Source organism: Macaca thibetana, chromosome 3 (genome assembly GCF_024542745.1).
Source record: "Macaca thibetana thibetana isolate TM-01 chromosome 3, ASM2454274v1, whole genome shotgun sequence".
Taxonomy (NCBI): Eukaryota; Metazoa; Chordata; class Mammalia; order Primates; family Cercopithecidae; genus Macaca; species Macaca thibetana.
Genome location: NC_065580.1, coordinates 157,216,012 through 157,240,609, shown reverse-complemented (window position 1 = coordinate 157,240,609; position 24,598 = coordinate 157,216,012). Strand labels below are relative to the sequence as shown.

At 43.1% G+C, this 24,598-nt stretch overlaps 2 protein-coding genes across 12 annotated transcripts in view; both read left to right on the top strand.

Annotated features, from left to right (window-relative positions):
- The window catches only part of IGSF5 (immunoglobulin superfamily member 5), a 35,945-nt gene extending 21,230 nt beyond the window's left edge, over nucleotides 1-14,715 (top strand). Inside the window, 4 exon segments of the mRNA XM_050784867.1 lie at nucleotides 947-968; nucleotides 5,117-5,208; nucleotides 6,432-6,511; nucleotides 14,408-14,715. Coding sequence (XP_050640824.1) covers nucleotides 947-968; nucleotides 5,117-5,208; nucleotides 6,432-6,511; nucleotides 14,408-14,500 — 287 coding nt within the window. The 3' untranslated portion in view covers nucleotides 14,501-14,715.
- PCP4 (Purkinje cell protein 4) overlaps nucleotides 1-24,598 on the top strand; it is a 485,020-nt gene that overhangs the window by 347,910 nt on the left and 112,512 nt on the right. The window lies entirely within an intron of this gene.

Below are 24,598 nucleotides of genomic sequence, written 5' to 3'. Positions count from 1 at the left end.
TGGTGGGCATTATCAGGGAGTGGGAATGGGGGTTGGGGAAATGTTGGTCGAAGGGCACGAGTTTCAATTAGACAGCAAAAATAAATTCTGTAGATCTACTGTATAGCATGGTGACTGTAATTAATTATGATGTATTGTGTACTTGAAAATTGCTAAGAGAATAGATCTTGGATATTCTCACCACAAAATAGCGATGAATATGTGAGATGATGGTTATATGAATTAGCTTGATTTAATCATTTCACAATGTGTACATAGCTCAAAATAGATTCCTTCTAGTCAGTCTATGGATCCACTGACTAAAAACATTAGCAATTTAATGACAGTTTTTTTTGTTTCGTTTTGTTTTTTTTTGTTGTTTTTGGGGGTGGGGGCACAACTGTATCAGTTGATACTATTGGTACATATTGATTGAAAATGTATCTTTGAATTAAAGAAATATGGTAATATTAATATAACAGTGTCTAGTCTGTTAAAACAGTAACACCTACTTTTGAGTTATTGTAAAAATTAAATGAGCTAGTACTTTGTACAGAGCCTGCCTGGTGCTGGCACATGGTAAGAATTGAATGAAGAGCAGCAATGATTGGTAACACAAAACATCTTTTCTTGGTATATGGAGTCTTTATAGTCTCACTAATCAAATTCAATATTCACAAAGTAATAAGTAAATACCCCTAGGTATCTGAAATATAGTAAGTACTATATAGTCTATATTTCAGGTACCTAGGAGTTATTTATTTTTCTAATAGTTAACAGTGAATTCTACTCTCCTATGCTTGGAAGTCATTTGATACTTTGGTATGGGAAAACTTAATAATAAACTTTGGGTCACAAATGCTAACGTTAGGTCTGTTAAAATAAGGGAGTCTATAAAAATTAATGGGACTCGATTTTTAGAATAAGTATCCTGATTTTTCTAATGTAATTTTGTTCTTTTCTGCAGGATTTCGTATTCAATTTCAAAGGTAAGTTTGAAACCACATCTATTTTCTGAAAAAAAAAAAATTGAACAACAACAATAATAACAACAATACATACACACAACTGTGGGAGTTTCGGATTTATATTATCCAAAATTAAGTACTGAAAGTAGACAATGCTGAAAAACACGTATGCCAATCACAAACTCATAGGGCAACATTAACTGTGGAATGAAATAGGTGGGTTGCCACTGCCTACCTTTGACTTGCTCTGGTTCACTTAGGGAAATGGAGATTTTCTTAGTGTCTGGCATTTGCAACTCTTTCCACAAGAGGACACTGTGCACCATGACTGTCATCCTGCCTGCTTTGGGTGGAGGCCAGGGCCACCAGCAGAGGTCCTGCTGGAATTTCTGGGGTAGTGGAGAGCAGTGAGCCAAGCGGATGCCTGCAAGGCACGTGAAACTGTCCAGGCAGACAAATTAGGCAGTGTTCGGTGCTCATTCAGCCACGGGGAGTGGACAGGACTGAAAAATTCCTTTCCTTCCCAGGCTGCCCAGAAGTAGCTGCAAGCACTTTTAAGGTAACTGTGTCAAGGACTTATAATAAGTAGCCAGTAACCCTTTTAAATGTCTGCAGTATTAACATAGCCATATGTGCACCAAGGGGAGGGTTTTTTAGACAGCTGTTGTTTCTTGTGGGTAATATAAGAACACATGTAGTTATCAGTATTTTATTAGAATATTTACATTTTTAAGTGCTGAGATTCTAAAACACCCTTTGGCTACATTCTGTGAATGAATGTGCACCATCACCATGTGGCAAAGGCTATCCCTTCTCCCTCTGATCCCTGGCGATCACGAAGTTTGGAGAGAGGACACCACCAAGGAGCAATCCAAAAATATTCCTCCTTTGAGGCCTGACTTAGGGCAAGGGAAGAGGAAGAAAAATGGACCCTGATAATTATTCTGGCATTTCTCTTGATTGCTACTACTGGCAGAACGGAAACCTGGACTCCTGGTTCACCGTTGTTGACTGTGCCAGCATCTTCCATTTCTGTTCTCTGGGGTCTTAGGTGATTTGAAAGCACAGCAAAGTGATCAATAGCTAGTCGGGATAATGGGTAGAGGATAACAACAACTGTAGAATAATGACACTGGGCGCATGAGAAAAGCTAGTGTATCTTGAGTGCCTGATGTACATGCCAGGTACTCACTGCTGCATGCTTTGTAGAGTTGTTTGAATGTGAACTGGGCGGACCTGACCCAGGGCTTGGGCCCTTCTCTATGCAGCCCTTAAAGTTAGGCGAGACTGCATTAAGCTCCAGAAAGACAATGGGGGTTGTCCATTGCATAATCCAATCCCACTTGCTTTCCCCTTTCACGATGTCCATGGTGCTCGCTCCAGCTGCTCAAGGATTTCTTTTGCATTAAAATAATATATATATATGTAGTTGTATGTTTATTATAGAAAAAAATCAATGCATGTTTAAATAAATATAAAGATAGGCACAAGAAATAGTTTTAAAAAAATCACCCACACTTCTATAGTTCCAAAGAAATTATTGTTAACTATGTGTGTACCTACATACATAGTTCATGTATATACGCACAGATATGCACACAAAGCATTTTGTGAAATTTGGATCATAGTAACCATTATTCCATAGCTTGCTCTTTTCACTTGGCACGTTCTGAAGATTATTTCTATTAACAAATACTTGCACACAGCATTTTTGTATTATTTGTTTGATAGTTTTAGATAGATACTTATAAGTACAGAAGAAGTATAAGATAGTTTTAGATAGATACAGATAGTACAGAAAAGTGCACAAGTTGCAGGTGTGTAGCTTGATCAGGTTTCGCAAAAAGCACAAACGCCTGGGCTTGATGGCTGAAAGTCACAGCTAGAACACCCTCAGCATCCCCAGAGTCCCCTAGACCCCTGTCAAATTGCTGCCTACCCCTCCTCCCCAAAGGTGACATTCTTCTGACATCTTTCCCACATCCCCAGAGATGAGGGGCATGTATCAATGGTGTCATTTTGTGTATACTCATTTATGTCTGCCTTCTCGAGCCTCTCACTGTGAGGCTGATCCATACCATGGCACGTGGGTGTCAGTGGTTCATTATTATGTAATATTACATTCTGGGCACATATGCAATGCATTTTTACTTTTTGCTTTAAATGGGTGTTTGAATAGTTTTCAGGTTGGGACCATTGCAAACACTAATGCTCCGGCCAGGCACGGTGGCTCACTCCCGTAGTCCCAGTGCTTTGGGAGGTCAAGGCGGTGGAGCCCTTGAGCCCAGGAGTTGGAGACCAGCCTGGACAACATGGAAAAACCCCATCTCCACAAAAAGTACAAAATTAGCTGGGTGTGTTGGTGCTTTCCTGTAGTCCCAGATACTCAGGAGGCTGACTTGGGAGGATCCTTGGAGCCCAGGAGGCAGAGGTTACAGTGAGCCGAGATCACGCCACTGCACTCCAACCTGGGTGACAGAGTGAGACCTTGTCACCAAGAAACAATAAGAACAACAAAAACAACAACTATTCTGAGTATTACGGTAGGAGTCTTTTGGTGAACATAAGTACTCATTTCTGTTTGGTTCTGACCAAACAGAATACAGCTGACCCTCTATATCTGCAGGTTCCATATCCTCTGATTCAACTAACTGTGGATCAAAAATATTTGAAAAAAAATAGTAACAGTAAAAAATAATACAAAATAAAGCAGCAGTACAGTATAACAACTATTTGCATAGCATTTACATTGTATTAGGTATTATAAAGAATCAGGAGATGACTCAAAGTGTATGGGAGGATGTGTGTAGGTTATATGCATATGCAAATCCTACACCATTTTATATCAGAGGCTTGAGCATTTGCAAATTTTGGTATCTGCAGGGGTCCTGGAATCAATCCCTAGCAAATACCAAGGGAGACCGTATCTAGTCCTAAAAGCTGGGCCAGAAGGTAGCATATCTTCAGCTTTAGACGGTGCCACATGTTTCCAAAGAAGGGGTACAGGCTTACACTCCCGCTAGCAGTGTGTGAGAGCTCTCATATGTAATAATTTTGACAGGTGCCATGGAATTCCATTTTAGAGAACTATCATCATTTATTTAAAAGTCCCCTCTGATTGGGCACTTGGTTGTCTGTGGTTTGCTTTTATAAATAGCTCACAAATCAACATTCTTTCAAGTACATATTTGTACATATCCTTGATTGTTTCCCTAGCATACGTCCTTAGAGGTCAAGTATGACTATTTTAAATTCTTTGGCTATCCATCGCCAGACTTCCTTCCAGCCTCCAAACCCTAGGAGGCTGCACCGACTTTTGCTTTATGTCAGCAGTTGGCACATCTTTTTCCATAAAGGGCTACATAGTAAATATTTTTAGTTTTGCCAGCCATATGGTCTCTGTCATAAGGACTCAACTCTGCTGTTATAACATGACTATGGCTACATGTTTAGGTAGTCGTAGACAATATGTGAGCTGATAGGTGTAACCGTGTTCCAATGAAACTTTACTTACAAAAACAAGGGGTGGGTCAGATATGGTCTGTGGGTCACATAGTTTGCTGACTCTTGCTTTATTTGGTGAATGGTTTCTGAGAGTTGAGGAGCAACTGGGGAGTGGAGTCCATGGACCATGATAAACTTTCATCTCTCCCCATAATGGGAATGTGTGAATAGGCAGACGTCTACACCTGCCACACAGTGACACAGCTATAGGTTGCCTGTGTTAAGTTCCACATGTAAGCATACTCTTGAGAGTAACCATGTGAACTACGTAGGTATCCATTGCCAATTAACGTTTGGCAATGTTAATGTCAACAATTAACATGAAGGGCCAGGCGAGGTGGCTCAAGCCTGTAATCCCAGCACTTTGGGAGGCCAAGACGGGCGGATCATGAGGTCAGGAGATCGAGACCATTCTGGCTAACACGGTGAAACCCCGTCTCTACTAAAAAAATACAAAAAACTAGCCGGGCAGGTGGCGGGCACCTGTAGTCCCAGCTACTCGGGAGGCTGAAGCAGGAGAATGGCGTGAACCCGGGAGGTGGAGCTTGCAGTGAGCTGAGATCTGGCCACCGCACTCCAGCCTGGGCGACAGAGCAAGACTCCGTCTCAAAAAAAAAAAAAAAAAAAAAAACTTTTAACATGAACATAAAATGGTCTAATTGTAGGAAATCTGAAAAAGAGAAGACAAACAAAGAAACTAAGACAGAAAGTGGAAATGAAAACTCTGGCTACAATTCAGATGCACCAAAGACCACGGGTGAGTAGACAAGAGGGGGTGGTAGAAAGACCTGGAAAAGAGAAAACCGGAAGAAGGGTTGGCTTGCTAGATACCAGCTGCACAGGGAGGACAACTTGACAATGGTGGTTATTATTTTTTGGATAAATTTTAGAAGAAATTCTAGAACTTGGAATATTCTAGGAGTAGGTTAACAGTAAAAATCCACCTATTTGTCTAATGCTTAAAATAAAGTGAGGAAGAACCCTGAAACCTTTAAAAAAAATTGTTTTTTCCCCATGCTTTCTTTTTTGTTTAAAGCCTTCTACATTAAAACATGTGGGGAGGTATTTTAATACATCGGGGGTAACTGCCTCCCAATTTCAAGTAGAATCAAGTAAGAGATCTGTTCCCCTTGAATGTAACAGGGTGTTGGGAATGCTGGAAAACCAGACCCTCTCTTGGGGAGTCTTGCTGTAGTATCTCATTTTCTTGCCATGAGACAATACAGAGTGATAATGGGATGAGGCCATCTCTAAGACAATGTCACCAGGAAGCAGCAGCAGTCGAGTTTTGAAGGCCAAACACACCCCTGCTCTGCAGGATGAATGGGACAGCTGCCCTCATAGGCTGCTGGGAACACCAAATTCCATGGGAAGGTTTTCAGCCAATCGATTCTCACTGAAGGGCCTAAACACCTTCGTTTTCCACAAAAATTGGAGCTCTATTTTCAGCAGCCCCATTTTTTTGATTTTACCATGGCTGCCTCCCGTGTGTATTCTAGATTGCATCTTTCAGATTAAAAAAAAATCCAGAGAGCATGGACTGTTTCCTTTGATAATCTGACCACAGCTTCTTGCAGGTTCCTGTTAGTGAATATTTACTCATTAGTATTTTGAGCAATTAATTATCTTGACAAAAATCATGGCCCAAATCAAACATCTCTGTCTCTTCTATCTCCATTTGTCTGGCATTTATCTTCGTTGATCAGCTATTGAAGCTTTAGATCATTTTGTCTCTGGGTGAAACTAATGTGTCGAGAAAGAAATTGATTTTGAGTTAGTTTTCCATATTTTTATTTCTTTAAGGAAATAACGTTCTAAAGGGATGGGATCTCAAGGGAATTTAAAATAAGTGTTTATGGTTAAGGATTATGCCAGGGGTACTACATAAAAGCAAATGTGTTTCTTTATAAATCAGAATTGTTAGAGCACACAGCTTGGTTTTTGCCCCTTAATGACTCTAAAATTGTTCTTTTATTGCAGAAACCGCTTCTCCCCCTCCAAAATCCTGTGAATCCAGTGATCCTGAACAAAGAAGCAGTTGCTGTGGCCCTCCTTGACAGGTGGTTTAGACCATTTCCCCCCTTTTTGGACTTTTTTGGCCATTTAAAAATTCTTACCTTGTGGTGGGTGATTCTAAAATGGTGCACGTTGTGTATTCATGATGGCGGCACATTGCCTTTCCTCCCCTCCGTATCAGTTGGTCAGCGTGGAGAGATGGGGCTGAGACATGGACTGTTTCTTGCCCTCAGTAGCAGTGGCTCCAAGATCAGGGCTGGTTCTGGGTGACAGCTCTGGGTTCACATTTTGGGAGGATGTGACTTGCTTTGGGACATATCCACCTGAGTTGGCATAAGAGTGAGCAGCATATATAATGTGCCATTTGTTCTCGTCGAGCCATGTTCTCCCAGGACTCAAGTCCCTTCTGCTCTCCTGGTTACCCGGCTCCCACGTGGTGCTCATCTGTACTTGGACCCTTGGGGTCTTTGGGCTCATGGAAGGATGTACTGGGTTTGAGGATCAGGACAGAGAAAATGTGGCTTGCTCTGCATGCAAGTTCTATGCTGATAAGCTCAAGGGTTGAAAAAATCCTGTTGGGGTTAGAATTTTAGGGGAGAGAGGAGGAGTCCTTGATGGTTAAGGAATATGGCCAGAATGGCTAAGAGGCTGGAGGTGCCATTAACCTAGATAAGGAATGTTATGGGTGGAGCAGTTTAGGGGGAAAGATCAGACATCTAATCTGGAGCTTGTAGATTCTAAGGTCTCTGTTAGATGTCCACATGGAGACACTGGAAGTGTAGTTGAATTCAGCAGTCTGCAGTTCCAGGGAGAGGCACTAGCTATACATGCTGGTTGGTTGGTTGGCAATGTTTTGACGGGAGCTGTCTTTTCACAGGGTGGTTCACTTAAACTAAACAGTCAACTGGCAGCACTGAGAACATAGTATGTTAATTTGCTGATGTAGAGTCAGCACTGGTTATCACACATGAACGAATTAGCGTTCTTTTTTTTTTTTTGAGGGGAGTCTCACTCTGTCGCCCAGGCTGGAGTGCAGTGGCACAATCTTGGCTCACTGCAAGCTCCGCCTTCCGGGTTCACGCCATTCTCCTGCCTCAGCCTGCCGAGTAGCTGGGACTACAGGCACCCACCACCACGCCGGGCTAGGTTTTTGTATTTTTTATAGAGACGGGGTTTCACCATGTTAGCCAGGATGGTCTCGATCTCCTGACCTCGTGATCCGCCTGCCTTCGTCTCTCAAAGTGCTGGGATTACAGGCGTGAGCCATGGCGCCTGGCCTAGAGTTCATTTTACATCCCAAATCATAAATTAGGTAGAATATATATAACCAATACCCCTTTCTGACCTGTACAAATGCAACTTCGAACAAGAAGTATTTCAATGAGATTCTGTGATTTTGTCCCCAATAAGTATAGATGCTATCTTCTTTTAGCTTTTGGAAAAGGTAAACTTGCAGACTGGGTTTCGGATAGCACACTGGGCCAGATGGGTTGGGTTTGTTCTGTTAGGAGCTGCTTTACCTGAGGGGACGGTGCTCAGCAGGTGCCTGTGCGGCCCCTGATCATTCTTTCTTGGCACAAGTATTTACCTGAGTTTCCAGGGAGTTCTGGGAAATAATATTCCTCCCTGCAATTGGGATTCAGCTCAATAACCTACATCTTGCAAGTGATGTGTGTTTTTCAGGCCTGGAAGGAGAAAGGGAGGGCTGATTGATGCTCAGTCATGTACTGGGAAACCTAAGATGATACTATTAATATTAGTGTCAATACAGGTAGCCAGACAACAAGACATATGAGGGGCCTGGGGTGTAAAGGAAGCTGTGCCTGAGTAACAAATCGTTAGCTCCTGGTACAAGTTCCAGCGACTTTCCTCAGGCTGGGTGTCAGGAAAATGGAGAGGTAATGTTTTTTTCCATCAGGACCACTCTCTTTGGCCCTGATGGAAATCTTTTGATGCATTTAATTTGCATATATCTTTTGATGCATTTAATTTGGAGCTGGAAGGGAAGGTGATGCAAACAGGTTTCCTTTAGAAGGACGTCTCTGAGTGAGAGGTAGCGGTGGAAGGGAGTAATTGTCGGGCTGTGAGGTGGCTGGCTGAGGGCTCTTTCCCACCCCAGCTCCAAGCACGGACAGCCAAGAGCACATTTAAGCCAACCATGATTTCCACAGCCCTTCTGTGGTTATCTTTGTCTATGAAGTGTGTTTCTATCAGACAAGCCAAAGTGTTCAGGTCTGGTGCTGTGGGGAGGGTATAAGCTGAGAGGAGATTCAGAATAGGGTCATGCCATGTAATTCTCTTTGAGATACATCTAGTATGAATGAGGAGGAAGGGGAACGTGAGGTGCATTTGGATACCCGAGTGGAGAATGACGTTTTGGAGCTCGGAGTGATGCTTCTTGATGCTCGTAGTGTTCTTTTGAACATATACAGGGAGAGAAACTTAAGAGGTTTCTGCTACTGAAACATGTGCCCAGCTAAATAATCAATTGGTGGAAAAAGAACAGTGACCCTCGAGGTGCTGAGCCCTGGGGACTGGTAACATATCCTCGTGTTTCTTATTTCCTGAAGGGTTTGTCGTCTTCTAGGGGAGCCGGGCACCTCATCAGAGAGTGCCAAGGCCCTTAAGAAACAAATCAGGACTCTAGGAAGTTGAATTATCTTTGGCTGGGCTAGAAACTGGTGAGGGTTATTAAATAACTGGATCTTTCTACTCATTGTGGGGGGACTTTAGGACAAAGTCCTAAAGAAGAGGTCTATCTTTGATTATGACCAAAGAAGGACTTTGCAGTCATGGGCCCAGGCACGGCCTCCACGTTGCCCATTTGGAGAGCCTGGATACAGGATGTACCATGGGCCATGTTTCCTGGGAGGCACTTAGAGGAGGAATGAGCAAAATGGGCCACAGGGGAAAGGCTGGGCCTGGGGACACAGCCGTTCCCTTCCATTTCCTTGGTCCAGAGAAGACATAGACCTTGTTGTGGTCAACTGGCCACTTGAGAGCTGCCAGAATGGCGAAGCCACAGCTTGTAGAAGCAGTCAAGGTGATGTTGGCACAGAGGTTCCTTTTAAGAACTTCCCCAGGCCCTGCAGCCCTGCCAGGCCTCTGTCACCAGGTTCTTGCTGTGTGGGCTGATGAGAACCTCCGAATTCTGAATTCCTTGTTCCAAGGTGTGAAAACAGTGCAACTGTGCCTTCTTTTCTCAAAACTTTCTCCATTCTGCAATAAGCCTTAGTTCCTTATAGGGCCCAGGAGAGGCAGCTGAGAGCTATTCAGAGCGCCATCTCAGTGTTCCTTTCATCCTCCTCTCCGCATGCCTCAGTATGACTCCAATTTGTCAGAGCCTCCCGCGCTGCTGCCGCATGTTTCCTGCACACAGGCCTCCCAGGCCCAGAGCTGGGGCCCAGCAGGGCTCCTGCCCGAGAAGCCGGCTTGTTAGAGTTCAGGGTTGTTGACTACAGATTGCACTATTTTGCAGACACCCCGCATGAAGCTCAGGTCCTGAAAAGCCTGTAGATTAGACTGAAAGATCTCAAGCTGTGAGCCAGCCTGACGCAAATGCTTTTCCGATCACGGTTGCTGAAGAGCTAGTTGGGTCAGATAAATGGCCTATCCATGGAGACGCGGCAGGCACAATAGCAACTAAAGCTCCTGCTTTGTCTTAATAGATCGCAGAGCAGGATAGTCGGTTTTGTGAACAGGACGGCAACTGCTGATCACATACACTTGCTCTCTGCTTACGCTGCATTCTCCTCTGCTGAAACTGGGGATCTGTTAACACTCAGCAGTTTCTGGAGGACTTAACTAATGGATGACGGCTAGTCCAGCATTTCTAGGTGCTCAATAAACAGTTACTCATTAAAGTGGGGAATACCTTCCATGCCGAGCATTACGCTGTCACAAGCAAGGTACTATAAGGTGCGTGCATGTGCAGATAGACAAAGTTCCTTTGCTTTTTTTTTTTTTTTTTTGAGATGGAGTTTTGCTCTGTCACCCAAGCTACAGAGCAGTGGCGTGATCTCGGCTCACCGCAACCTCTGCCTCCCGGGTTTAAGCGATTCTCCTGCCCCAGCCTCCCGAGTAGCTGGGATTACAGGTGCCTGCCACCTTGCCCAGCTAATTGTATTTTTAGTACAGACGGGGGTTCACCATGTTGTCTAGGCTGGGTTCGAACTCCTGACCTCAGGTGACCTGCCCACCTCAGCCTCCCAAAGTGCTGGGATTAGAGGCGTGAGACAGCGTGCCCGGCCTTTTAAAAAGTTTTTTGAGACATGGTCTTGCTTTCTTGCCCAGGCTGGATTGCAGTGGCACGATCATAGCTCATTGTAATCTTGTACTCCTGGGCTCAAGGGATCCTCCTGCCTCAGCCTCCCAAAGAACTAGAACTACAGGCACTTACTACCATGCCTAGCTAATTTTAAACATTTTTTTTTTTTTGTAGGAATGGGGGTCTCACTGTTTGCCCAGGCTGTTCTTAAACTCTTGGCCTGAAGCAATCCTCCCACATGGGCCTCCCAAAGCATTGGGATTACAAGCACGAGCCACTGCACCTGACCCCTACTTCCTTTGCTGTTAATCCCAATCGGTTATGACAAAACTGTGATTAGATCACTATAGATGAATATACCACCTAAAAATAGCATCATGTTTTGGGTCATTTAGAAAAGTTAAATAATTTCATATCAAACTGCCTTCCCACTCCTTTGTGATTGGGGACACTTTGGTTTTCTCCAGGGGTCCATTGCTTCAATACGCCCCCAGGATGGGGAAATTTGATGTGCCAGGGTTGGCCCACAGGTCGTTGATGAGGCCCTTGGGAAGTCCAGATTCATGGTCTTCACCTCTAGACATCAGGACTCAGGGAGTTGAGGAGGTGTTTAAGCAGCTCTGCTTTTTAGGTCAACTCAGTGTGGCTAGACTTAAGGGTTATTGGTTACCTTACAGCAAGAGGTGAATCAGGAGTTTTGGAAAGGGAAGAGTGGCAGGTCCCCAAGCACCAGTCTGCCTCCTCCATAACTTCACCCTGCCCGACGGGTACTCAGCGATTTCGTTTTGCTCAGCATCCTGAGGCCTTCATAATGGCCCGTGCTTACCCACCTGGAGTGGGTGCTACTGGGGTTGGTGGTACCCGTGCTCTTGCTCTCTCTGCTGGGAGTTAGCTATATTTCTGCAAGTAGAGAAGTGTCTGGACACTGAGTCTGGAGTCTAGGAAGGCACCCAGCTCAGGGTGGTGTATGGCGTTAGTTGGAACAGCAGGTTTCCAGGTTACTTGTACTGCCACCTTCAATGTGACAACCCTCCAGCTCTCTTCCCAGAGTTGTACACATCTGTGTCTATATCTCAAGGCTGCTGTGGGTCTCTGCATACGGCATCTTTGTCATGAATCACCCAGCTCAATTTTAATAACATCCAACAGTTACTAAAACAGGAAACTAGAACTTGAATATTTCAGGAAAGGACAGAATTTGCTGCTGCCCCAGCCTCCCATAACTCCTGCCCCTTTGGCATCCTTTCAGTTAAGGGCCAGCATGCCAAGAGCACACACTGCCATGGAGACGAGCAAGACAAGATGCAGTGGTGAAACCATGTTTTCAAACCCTTAGTTATCCCCTGATGCTTTCAGTGCCTGGAATCCTTAGAAAACTTCAGAAAAGTGGGGGCGTGTCTCAGGAGCAGTGTCATGGGAGACAGGCTGGGGTTGGAGTTTTGACCCACCAAAGACCAGGTGCTGTGGCCAGGAACTACAGGCACAATGGCTGACATAGGCCGGGTCCTCAGGAGGACGCTGGGTTGTAGACAATGGGAAGAGGCACCAGTTCCTAGAATTCTTGGCCCCCAGGCTGCCTGGAGCTCCCTCTTTTGCTCATCTCCATCTCTAAGCACCCTCTCCTGCCAATTTCTTCCCTGAACATGAGACTTCCTGCTCAAGAAATGGGGCAGTTCTTGTTCTTGCCACCACCTGGCAGAAATGGTGGATGTATTTCCTGAATTCTCTATTCCAGTTTTCCCAAAGAATGCTTGCTGATCATGGAGGTGCACCCGGTGCCTATAAATACCTCTGCCTTGGTACCCTGCTGGCGTAGCAGCAGCTCCCAGTACAGCTCTGTGCCAGGAACACACTGGGTACTTGTTAAAATGCACACTCTTGGGCCTCCGCCAGACTTTCTGGATCAGACTGTCTGGGAGATAGGGCCAAAGAATGAGTATTTTTATCAGATTCTCCAGGTGATCTGCTTTGAGGTGATCTGCTTTTTGTCTCAGGGTGAAAACTCCACAGACATGTATAGCATTGTTTCTAAGGGAATGTGTTCCCTGATATCTAGAAGTCTTCCTGCAACTGTGCATTGAGAATGACTTGCACCTCGTGTGCCTGCTCCACTGACCTTGCTGCAAAGCACAGAGAAGAGTTTGAGATGCTTATGGTGGTGCCATGATCAATGCCAAATGAAAGGCCTTGACACCAAATACTCCACTGTCCATGTGGCACCCTACCAGGGGCACTTATTTAAACCTTCCATATTTTAGATGGGTCCTAAAGCACATTACATTAAACATAAATGAAAAAGTAGAATCCTAGACTGTAGAGACTCAATCATGGATTAAATTGTAAGAAAGGTCAGAAGGAAAAGAAGATCGATTTTCAAAACTGGCATATACAATATGACACTTTTCTTCTCTGATTATTTCTCTGATGACTGAATCTACAGTTAGAATACGTAGTACTGACATGGTTTTCTAGACAAGAGTTTCCCTATTGGTTAAATAGAATGAATTTGGGTGTAACTGTAGCTCAAACACATCAGGGTAAAAGTAATAAGTAAAATTAGAAATTCTTACTAAAATTTGTGATCAGTTACTGGGAAAGGCATGCTTTTTTATTTTTATATGAAGCCAGGGGATTTGCAAATGTTTTGTATTTTAGTGAATATTTAAAACAAAGAATCCTCCTTTTCCTCTCTTTGTCCTGTGCCTTAACTCACTGTCAGTGTATTTTTCTGGTTGTTTTAGGAAATTCTCTGTGTCTGTCATTTTCGGAAGGTGGGCATATGAACAACTTGAGACCTGGATCAAGTCTTCCCCACAAATCACCCCCTCATTGAAACAAACAGAAATACATACTTGATAAACTTAGAAAACAGCGATGTTTGCACAACCCAGCAGTGAAAACAAAAGCAAACAATGCAGGAATCTCTAGCATATTCGCAGCAGAAGGCGCACATCTTAAAGCATTGCTGACATAGTTTCATCTGCTGTCCAGTTTTTTCTGTTATCGGGAGTCAACAAATTAAAAGCATTAACCAGAGTAATTCTAACCTCAAGACTCGCTAGCATTCCATTGCAATGTGAATAATTTATCATGCCCAGTTACATTATTTAATATGTTAAATGCAGCTTATGTGCCCTGGAACCTGAGCTGCCATTCTCAGGACTGGCAGGAAAAAGGTTTTGCACACATTTTAATAGGGCAATGTTATGAGACAGGCATTGGCGACTCTGGAGGATTAAATGGTTGGTTTGGGATTACATTTCTGAATGAGAACAGGGAAGACTATGTTTCTCCCTGATAGGGAAAGGAGACAGATGGGTGATCTATCTGGAGTCAGTTCTTCAATTTTGTCCCCCTCCTCTAAAAACAATGCGTGCTCTTTAAGAAGCTTAGAAATATTTTATATTTTCATAAAAAAATCTAGTCAGTAAAGCAAGAACTTCACAAATCCTGATTCTTGGAATTGGATTGCTCTTTAGGACCTGAACTTGGAAAACTTCTATATTGTGTGTTATCGGAAATAATGCAAGAAAGGAAGAGCTTATTTTAACATTTTTGTTCCTCTCTGTACCTTAATTTTATCTTAACAGATGAGTGAAGCTTCCTTTTCAAGTATGCATTTTACAGTGATCTCAACCCACTAAACTGACTTTTTTTCCTCCTCTGTTGCCAGGAGGCTGATCAATGTCCACTCAGACCAGCAAGTCATCCACAGGCTTCTTTTAATCTGGCCAGTCCTGAGGTCAGGAATACAATTGTAGTATAGCAAAGACTTCCCCAAGCTCCACTGAGCACTTGGCTGACAATTTACAACACGGCGATGACATCCTTCCTTTCCATCCTGAGACTGGCCTGCAGCTTTGCCAACATTACCTGAAGAGGAGATGTCAGAGTCATCAGAACTGATACTTGACAGTGAGAGAAGGAATTGATTTTTCCAGATTTCAAAGTAGAATGTGACTTTTAAGAGGTTTCAAGGTTTTTGTGAATTCCATGAAGTTACTAAGTAAAAGCTGCAAATTCATCATAATTTTTCTTAACACTCAACACTCCTACTTGTGAATCCAACAAATGGTAGATGAAAGTCTGTATTCTACCATGACTTTCAAAAGTTTTTATTATCTTAAAGCATATGAAGATGATATTTATGTATATTTAATATGTAGGGGTATTATTACATATTATTAATGAAATACAAGTATAAAAATTAGGGTCAACCAAAAATCTACAATTGACTTCAAAACTGAGCTCAGTTAAAGTAAGATTCAGTTCTAACATGGATGTGCATGTTCCTAAATATCTTATGATTGAATATTTACATGAAGACATTCATTTTTATCTGCCCCCTTATCAAACCTATTTGCATCTCCTCAAATGAAAGAGATACGGCTTATGCTTTGCAGAGGAAGGACCTCACCTACTCTGCACACCATGAAAAAACTGGAAATGGGCATTGTAGTATTTAATTTATAAAAACACCAAAAAATGTGTATTGCCTTTAACTCTTCACTATTCAGGTGGTAGTTTAAAGAATCACAGTGTTCAGGAATCAAGCCTTTTCTGAGATGGAAAACAAGAGCCTTCGGCAAAAATCCTTCCCATCTTCACAATTATCTTTGCTGACTGTACATTCGCCTCATTGAAAGTTAACATGAATGTTATTATGAAGAATAAATTGCTGCCTTTGCCAAATATTTTTCTTTTTCCATGTAGATACAGTCAGTGAATTTCACTGCTCATTCTACCCCTTCATATTTAACCTAGAGGCAAGACTGTGATTTGACCGTGCTCTGAACTGGTTGGTGCAGATTTCTATGCTGGTTATAATTAGCAACTGCTTTGAGGCCCTCAAGCTCAACCATGCTATTGCTAAAGTAGAATTTGACTTTTAAAATGTGTCAGGATTTTAGTGAATTCCTTACAGATACTTAGTAATAGATGCACATTTGTCATGGCGTTTCTCATCACTCACTCCTGCTTGCTAATCCAACAAATGGTAGAGAAGTCTTACACTACCATGATTTATAAAATACTTTTATAATCTTAAATCACATTCAGCCCTACCCTGGACTGTCCTATAAACTAACAACTAACTGAAGGGATGTATTAGTCTGTTCTCATACTGCTAACAAAAACACACCCCAGACTGAATAATTTTATAAAGAAAAAGAGGTTTAATGGACTCACAGTTACACATGACTGAGGAGGTCTCACAATCATGGTGGAAGGCAAAGGAGGAGCAAAGGTACATCTTACATGGTGGCAGGCAAGAGGGAACTGCCTTTATAAAACCATCAGATCTCATGAGACTTATTCACTATCATGAGAACAGCCCGAGGAAAACCCACCCCTATAATTCAATTTCCTCCCACTGTGTCCCTCCCACAACATGTGGGGATAATGGAAGCTACAATTCAAGATAAGATTTGGGTGGAAACACAGCCAAACCATATCAAAGGGTATTTCCTGGCACCATGTGGAGCTAGGCATGTGTTTTGATAGGCTTATGCTCATACTGTATCCATTCTGATTGGTCAGTGTCCATACAATGTCTGTTCTAATTGGGCAGTGTTCATGGCTTACTGGTTGTCATCCATTTTGAGTATCATCTCTGCTTAGAGGATCCTGAAAAAAAAAAAGGTCATCTCTTCTAGGACCATGTCCCTAATGTGAGAAAATTGGCTGCCTAGATTCTAGGGAGTAGAACTGAAATGCAAAATCTCAAAAACCCATAAATATTGCTATATCATATTCCTAAGAGTCTTTTCAAGGGAAAAAGTTGCCAATTCAACCGGTCAAAAATGAGACTCATTTATTATACTAATTTCTTTATTCCCTGTCAAAATGGTTCTGACTTTTCACTATCATTCTTGAATGGATACAAGGAGAAGAGAAAGACAAGAAGGTTCTTGAGTCTCTTTAGGCAGAGCTAGTGGGTGAATGCTATACTCTTCACTTAATAATTTATTCTCCTTAAACCACCACAGAAGTCAGATCCTAAGATAAGGCAAATGACATGTCATTTATGCCTTTTGTAACTTTTGCAGCACCTCCTATTACTGCAAGTGTTGAGTAAATATTGACATCAAACTGGTCAATATTAAGAAAGGCTACATATTAAATACAATAAATATTTTTGATTTGCTTGCTGCTATAAGAAGAATATTTTGTGGCAATTCTGAGAGTCCAAGGGGTTGCATATAAAATATAATTGAAATTTAAGTTTTGAAATCTGGAGGACAATGGTAAATAATTTCCACAGAAGTTTCTCCAACTTAGTACATGCTTGTTGAGTCACACTCAAACTATTCTTCATTTATCAGATTATGGGATTTTTTTGTGGTGTCACTTATGAATAGGTTCTTCTTACTGAATCTTACTCCAGGAGTAAGGTTTCTCAAAGGGATCCCCTGGCCAGTTTTTATTTCACATTAGGTAGATGCATTACTTGAACAGAACTATCTAGAGTTGCACTGTCCAATACTGTAGCTACACAGTGCTATTTAAATTATTTAAACTAAATATACAATTCATTTTCCCGGTTGCACTGGTCACACTGCAAGGGTTCAATAGCTACGTGTGACCAGTGGCTACGCTACTGGACAACGCACATGGTAGGTTTCCATTGTTGCAGCAAGTTCTGCAGGAATGCTCATCTAGAGATAGCTACTTGGAAATGACCTTGATGTGTCATATCATCTTCATATGCTTTATCCTTTTACATAAACACACAATCTGTGTTTTCTTCAGTGTATGTCTGTGCACTCAGCCAGTTTCTATTTAGGAATCCTACAACACCCAAGGCAGCTCTCAAGAGAAAATGGTGTTTTGCTGATGTGGTAAATTTCCATCTCACTTCTGCAATGCAGAGAGCTGTGGCAGGCTCAGGGGGGTGGGATGAGAGGAGTCAATCAAAGCAAAACTTCATGGTCAAGGTTGTTTCGTAGGAAGATGCAGCTCTCTGCTAATGAATGTCCTATGAGGGCTGCAATTTTATTTAAACAAATACCCCTTAAAGTTTTATGCCATAAAACCCTAGCCAGGGAAACCATACCTGCCCATCCCTCCCAGTCGTCTTTTACTTCGGTTGGTCTGTCAGATTCCAAGCAGGACCCATGTGATCAAGGCTCTTCCATAGTTTACTCAGGGTAGGACCTAAGTGGTGATGCCAATGCCTTGAAGACAACTGGAGAGCTTGAGAGCTTCCTCTGCTCTGTGTGGCCCTGACCTTGTAAAACTGTTAGGGACACTAAAGTTTGGTTGCATGTTCCTAAGAGTTTAATGACATAAAAGTTTAATGGATGAGGCTGGACGCAGTGGCTCATGCCTGTAATCCTAGCACTTTGGGAGGCCAAGGCAGGCGGATCGCTTGAGGCCAGGAAGTGGACACCAGACTGGGCAACATGGCGAAACCCGTCTCTACTAAAAATACAAAAAGTAGCCAACTGTGCCTGTAGTCCCAGCTACTTGGGAGGCTGAGGCACAAGAAGGTTTTGAACCTGGGAGGTGGAGGTTGCAGTGGGCCGAGATCGCACTATTGCACTCCAGCGTGGGTGACAGAGTGAGATTCCATCTCAAAAAATTTTAAACAATGGCCAATAGATGCTTCAGAGCAAACAAGAGATACCATGCCAGTACCTGAACCCCTCTGTTAAAGTGCTTGTTGATGTCTTTGGGGAAGAACACCATCTTGTGTGAAGATGAAGGATGGTCCGCTCTGTGGGACATATGAGAACTTGAAGAGTTCAGAGATGGGAGAATCAGGTGAGAGCAGGACAGGAAGCAAGCGTTCAGGGGAAGGTAATGTGAGGTGAAGGTCTTGACAGGCAGGTGGTCCAGTAAGCTGGGAGCCATGCCTATAGGCCTGAGGAGCTGTTACCATCCACTGGACCAATGGGGCAGAGAGAAGATGATGGGCCAGTGTGGAGAGTCAGAGTGACAGGGCTCCAGCCATCCATTCTCTCCTTTCAGTCTCCTGCGTGTGCCTCCCCCTGATCACACCCAACCAGAGCCAGAGGTCCTGGAGCCCATCAGTGTGGTCCATATGGGTCAGTCCCCTGGGAGGACTGTGCTGGATGCAGAAGGTGGGAAATGGATGTGGAGGGGCAGGCAGAGCATTTAGCAAGGAGAAATTGATGAATGGAGAATGTAAAGTGGATGGGAGGAGAATGAATGATCCATGTAAAGTCAGAAGGAAGGGCGTTTTGCCTGCTGGTGCTCCATTGCTTACCTTCCTTAGGGATGAGGCCATTTACTGAGAAAGGTGTAGGGGCTAAGAACTCAGCTCACTGAAAGTTTGCTGAAAGTCCTTTACATGCTGCAGATGGGTAGGAGAAAAGGCATACACATTTATTTAATGTATGTATAAGGGAGCCTTCAGAACAAAGACCCAAAGATGCAGGGGAAATTATTTTTATGCTTTGGCTTAACAAAGTATAGACTGCCATGTAAAAATGTGATTGGACGAAAAGGGTAAGACCTAATGCTGATAGACTGAGTGGGGAGATCCAGCATGACCTGTCTGCCTAGATTCTTCTTGGCCTCTCGGAGTATCATTCCTTCCTGCTGGGCGTGGGGCAGGACTCACTCTGGAATGGGAGTCTTGTGACCTGCAGTCAAGCAAGATAGGTCAGATAATTTCCTCATGGCCAGTTTTTATGTAGAATATGTTTAAGTGTTATGGCTGGCTTTAGAGAAAAGGAGTTCTGGTTTCTATGGCCTGCCTTGGGAAAGAGGGATTATTGTTTCAGCTCGCCTTGGGAAAGAATGAGACTGAGAGACAAGAGGGCAGGAAAAGGTCAAATAAAAACTTCTGCTTCTGAGGCCTTCACTTTGGGGTATTGTTTTCTGAGCCCCAACAGAGCATCACTGGGAGGAAAGGAATTTGGCTGCATTGAACTTGAGTAGCTCCCATCTTTGTTGCCTACTTCCATCTTAGTAGAAAAAGGGAATTGGATGGCAGGCCCTTGAAGTCCCTTCTGGCACTTATCTTCATAGAGATATTCACACACACACACACACACACACACACACTCATCCTCACCTGACATGACCCAGCTGTTAGGACCGAGGCTGCGCTGTCTGAATGCGTGCAAGCTTCCCTTGTCCCTGCCGCATTGGGAGGGAACTGTGTTTTTGCGGACGGTAAATATTTAATTCTCGCCTAGCACAGTGTGTAAATCATGCCACAGGTGGTGATAGCCTCAGGGAAAACCCGCTTTCCAACATTTATGAAGCACATGCTCCGACTTCAAGCACAGACCTTTACAAAATGCAGAGTGTGGGGAAGCAGGCTGGGTCCCCGGCTGAAAGCAACCAGAAAATTGTCATTCTTCTTTTCTTGGGGAAGCCATGTCATTTATAAAAATACAATGGGATTCTGATCCTGAGGACTGGTGGGAAGATTTGTGAGAATTATTGCCCCGTCAATGTTTTCAGACATTCGTGCTCTGCCTCCTAAGAATACTGGGTTGACGCAGTGGAAAATTGATAAGGTTCCAGGAAACTCTATGGGGAAATGTAGTACAGAATGCATTGATTCTATTTCTCTTCAGAAACCTTAAGGATGTATGCACAGGGAAGTGCATTTTGGAACAGGAATGTTTACCCAAAGCCTGTACCATCATTTTGCCTTGGAAGTAAATCACTTGTCTTTGGTTTTACAAGCTCACTGGTGGAAGGAACTTGCCTTGAGTCTCAAATGAGACTTTGGGCTTTTGAGTTAATGCTGGAATGAGTTTAGACTTTGGGGACAATTGAAAAGGGATGACTGTGCTTTGCAGTGTAAGGACATAAGCTTTTTGGGGGCCAGGGGTGTAATGATATGATCTGGATGTTTGCCTTCCTGACACTCATGTTGAAATGTAATCCCCAGTAGTGGAGGTGGGTTTAGTGGGAGGTGTTTGGGCCATGGGGGTGGATCCCTCATGAATGGCTTGGTGCCTTTCTTGTGGTAATTCTTGAGTGAGTTCTTGCTCTGAGTTTATGTGAGATCTGGTTGTTTAAAAGTGTGTGGCACCTCCCTCCCCACCTTGCTCTCTTTTTTACCATGTGGTGCACTGGCTGTCCCTTCACTTTCTGCCATTATTGTAAGCTTCCTCAGGCCTCACAAGAAACTGAAAAGATGCTGGTGTCATGCTTGTACAGCCTGCAGAAGTGTGAGTCAAAATAGGCCTCTTTTCTTTATAAACCTGAGGCTTTTCTTTATAAGCCTCAGGTATTTCTGTATAGCAATGCAAGAATACCCTAACACAGCTCTCGCCATGCCAGCAGCAGGTGATGGAAGAATATGTCCACCCTCTTAGCTTCTCCCAGTTGCATGGCATGTGTGCCTGTGTATTTGTGTGCATATGTGTGTATATGTGCATGTTTGGGTGTGTTCTGGTTGTGTTCGTGTGTGGATATGTTGTGTCTGTGTATGTATGCTGTTGTGTGTGTGTGTATGCATGCATGTATATATATGGTGTGTGGTGTGTCTGCGTATGTGTCTCTGTGTATGATGTACATTGTATAAATGTGCGTGTGTGTGTGTGTAAATATATGGTATGTGTGGCTGAGTGTGTCTGTGTATGTGTGTATATGATACATAGTGTATATATGTGTGAATGTACATGTATATGGTGTGTCTATATGATTTGTCTATGCATGTGTCTGTATGTGTGTTTGTCTCTGTGTGCATATGTGGTCTGTATATGTGTGTTTTTGGGGATTTGTGTGTTTGCATGTGTGTGTCTGTGTGTGAAAAGCAAGGAAAGGAGAGAGACATTTGCTTTGTGTCTGCCACAGGGGTCAGCAAACTATAGCCCACAAGCCAAGTACAGCCTGCTGCTTATTTTTATATGGTCTGCAAACTAAGAATCATTTTTACATTTTCAAGTGGTTGACAAAAAAATCAAAAGAAGAATTATATTTCATGATGTGAAAATTATATGAGGTCCGAATTTCAGTGTCTCACAAGTCAAGTGTACGGGAAGGTGACCAGTGCTCATTCACACATAGTCTGTGGCTTCTGTCATGTGACAGTGGCAGAGTTGGGTGGTTGTGATAGCAACTGTGTGGCCTATGAAGCCTAAAAATGGACTACCTGGCCCTTTGCAGAAAATGTGTGCCAGCCCCTGGGAACTTTTTCATGGTTTGTCTCGTTTAATCAAATATCCCCAGAGACATTGATGTAATTGATAAGCTTGCTTATCTGAGACAATTTGTTATTATAATTATTTCACCGTATATAAAAATATAAAATATGTTGGTCATACGTGTAAGGTACTCTGAATTTTCCATGAATACAATACCTCAAATATCAAGGGAAGGCAAGGGAAGGCTAAATACCTTGAATATCAAGGGAAGGCTAAATATCAAAGGGAGGCATTCTATGAATGCTATACCTCGAATATCAAGGGAAGGAATATCAAGGGAAGGTTAGCTTTGTTAGGAACTTCAAGAATTGTTTGCAATTTTAGAAAACATATCACCAATAACACTGCCACTTGTAGTCTTGAGTTGACAATAGAACACACATACACCCATTTAATTTATAACTGTTGCATTTCTTGTGATTCCAAGTATAGATTTGACAACTTCATATGTCTACTGGTGTAGTCCTATTGAACATTGCATTTGCTAGATCATAAACAACTTTCCTTTTACGTCAGCTTTATATAACATATAGTGAATCACGTTGGAGTTTTTTGTCTAGAAGTTTAGGTATAGAGGTAAGTTCCCTAATCAATTAATTTCAGAATGGTAAAATAAGCATTGCAAAATAATTGTTATTCAAAATTAGGCTGCATTGGAAAGCACTGGAGTCTTTAGACTATCTGAATGTGAATATCCTTTTAGCTTTAAAACATGTCTGCCTTTTCCCCATTCCACAATGCCACATTTGATTTCTAAAGGAGGTTTGGCAAAGGGAAAAGAGAGAAAACCCAAAATTAGCATGTTCAGGTATCGATATCTTCTTCCATCTGTTCTTCTTAACTGAATATTTGCATAGTTATTGAAAACTTTTAGAGCAATGGAGGAGCACCAGTGACTTCAAAGCTTCTTGGGGATTGTGTTGTGCTTGACATTGTCTTGTTTGCAAAACAGATTCTTCCAGGTGCTGAATTTAGCATTTACATGCAACAAAACTTGCCGTTTAACATGAGATATGGGTTCTGTGTCTGCCTAGGATATAGGAAACTGGAAAGAATGTCATTCCGACTTTAAGGCGAAAAAGCCAGATTAACTACCAAATCATGGCTTTTCTTGAACCCATCAGGGAGCCAGAGAGCTAAGATCATGGGGCAATCAAGTAGCTGGCCATCCCAGGAAGGAGAGTCTCTCCCCCAAGAAAAGGCAGTGCACAAGCACTGAAGCAGAACACAGGAGGGAAGCAACTGTCCCATATAAGGGTTTGGAAGAAACCAGCCAAAGTTTGAACAACTTGCTAAGGCCTAGTGGGACTAGTAGAACAACAGAGAAACCCTGGGGGTAGCAGCCACAGGGGTTCACGCTCACTCACAGACTCTTCTGTAGACTTCCACCAGTGACCCCTCAGAAAGATCGCGGAGGGGAGCAGGAGAGAGCTGCTTTGGTAGTGCAGGTCTATAGGGCATGATTGGCACCACTGAAGGGGTAGGGGGCCTGGGTGGCAGGGAGGAGGGGGAGAAGCAGAAAACCCCCCCCTTCTGCCTGGTGCTTCCCTCATCACAAAAGCCTTCAGCTGTTGACAGAGGAGGCGGTGGAATTTGTAGCCTCCAAGGCACAGAAACAGACCCATTGCTGCTGAGGGAAGGATAGAAGACAAAGCCTCTACTCTGGGGCAGAAAAGGCCCTAGGCTAGTGTATTAGTCTGTTTTGTGCTGCTATAAGGGAATACCTGGGGCTGGGTAATTTATAAAGAAAGAGGTTTATTTGGCTCATGATTCTGCAGCTGTACAAAAAACATGATGCTGGCATCTGCTTGGTTTCTGGTGAGGCCTCAGGGAGCTGCTACTCATGGCGGAGGGTGGAGGGAGAACAGAAAGTCATATGGAAAGAGAGGGAATGAGAGAGGGTAGGGAGGTCTCAGACTCTAACAATCAGATCTCATGTGAACCCACCCATTATCATTACCATGAGGATGGCAACAAGACATTCATGAAAGACCTGCCCCCATCGCCCAAACACCTCCCACTAGGCCCATCTCCAACACTGGGGATCAAATTTCAACATGAGATTCGGAGAGGACTAAAATTCCAGACGATATCAGCCAGAATACTATTCCATCAGCACTAGGATCTCCTATCCCTAGGGGAGGGTAGGAAGGCTCACAGCAGCTAGAAAGCAGAGCTTGGCTTTCATGGGAAGGAGGGTCGGGGATACTTAGAAGGCTGCTGGAGGGTGCCAGGATATTCCACCCTAAAATATATCTCTTCAGCATATGGATTATTTTGAGCTAAAGGCCACTGACAACCAGCAGATGCAGAAAAAGCTCTAAAAATAGGGCAAAGTTTTCTTTATGTAAAAGAAATTTGCATTTAGAAAGGAAATTTCCATTTGGAAATGTGTCTCCTTCTCCCATACCAGGAAGAGGAGGACTCTTAACTTTTATCAATGGAGAAGACACAGACTAAAATTTGCGTAGCAAATCTAACTAAATAACCTTTGTTTACTTTCTCTGGTCCAATTCCCGTAACTTGCCACCTTTGGTTCCCACTCCCCAGATTCCCCTAACCCCCCTTCCTTTGTTTAACCTAATGTGGTATATAAGCCTCAATCATCTGGCACCTCCCTGAGGTAGATTTTTTTTTTTCTTTGTGAACTCCCAAGCATTTTACATAATTAAAACTGTTTTTTTTTTCTCTTGCTAATCTGTCTTTTATCAGTTTGATTTCTTGACCCC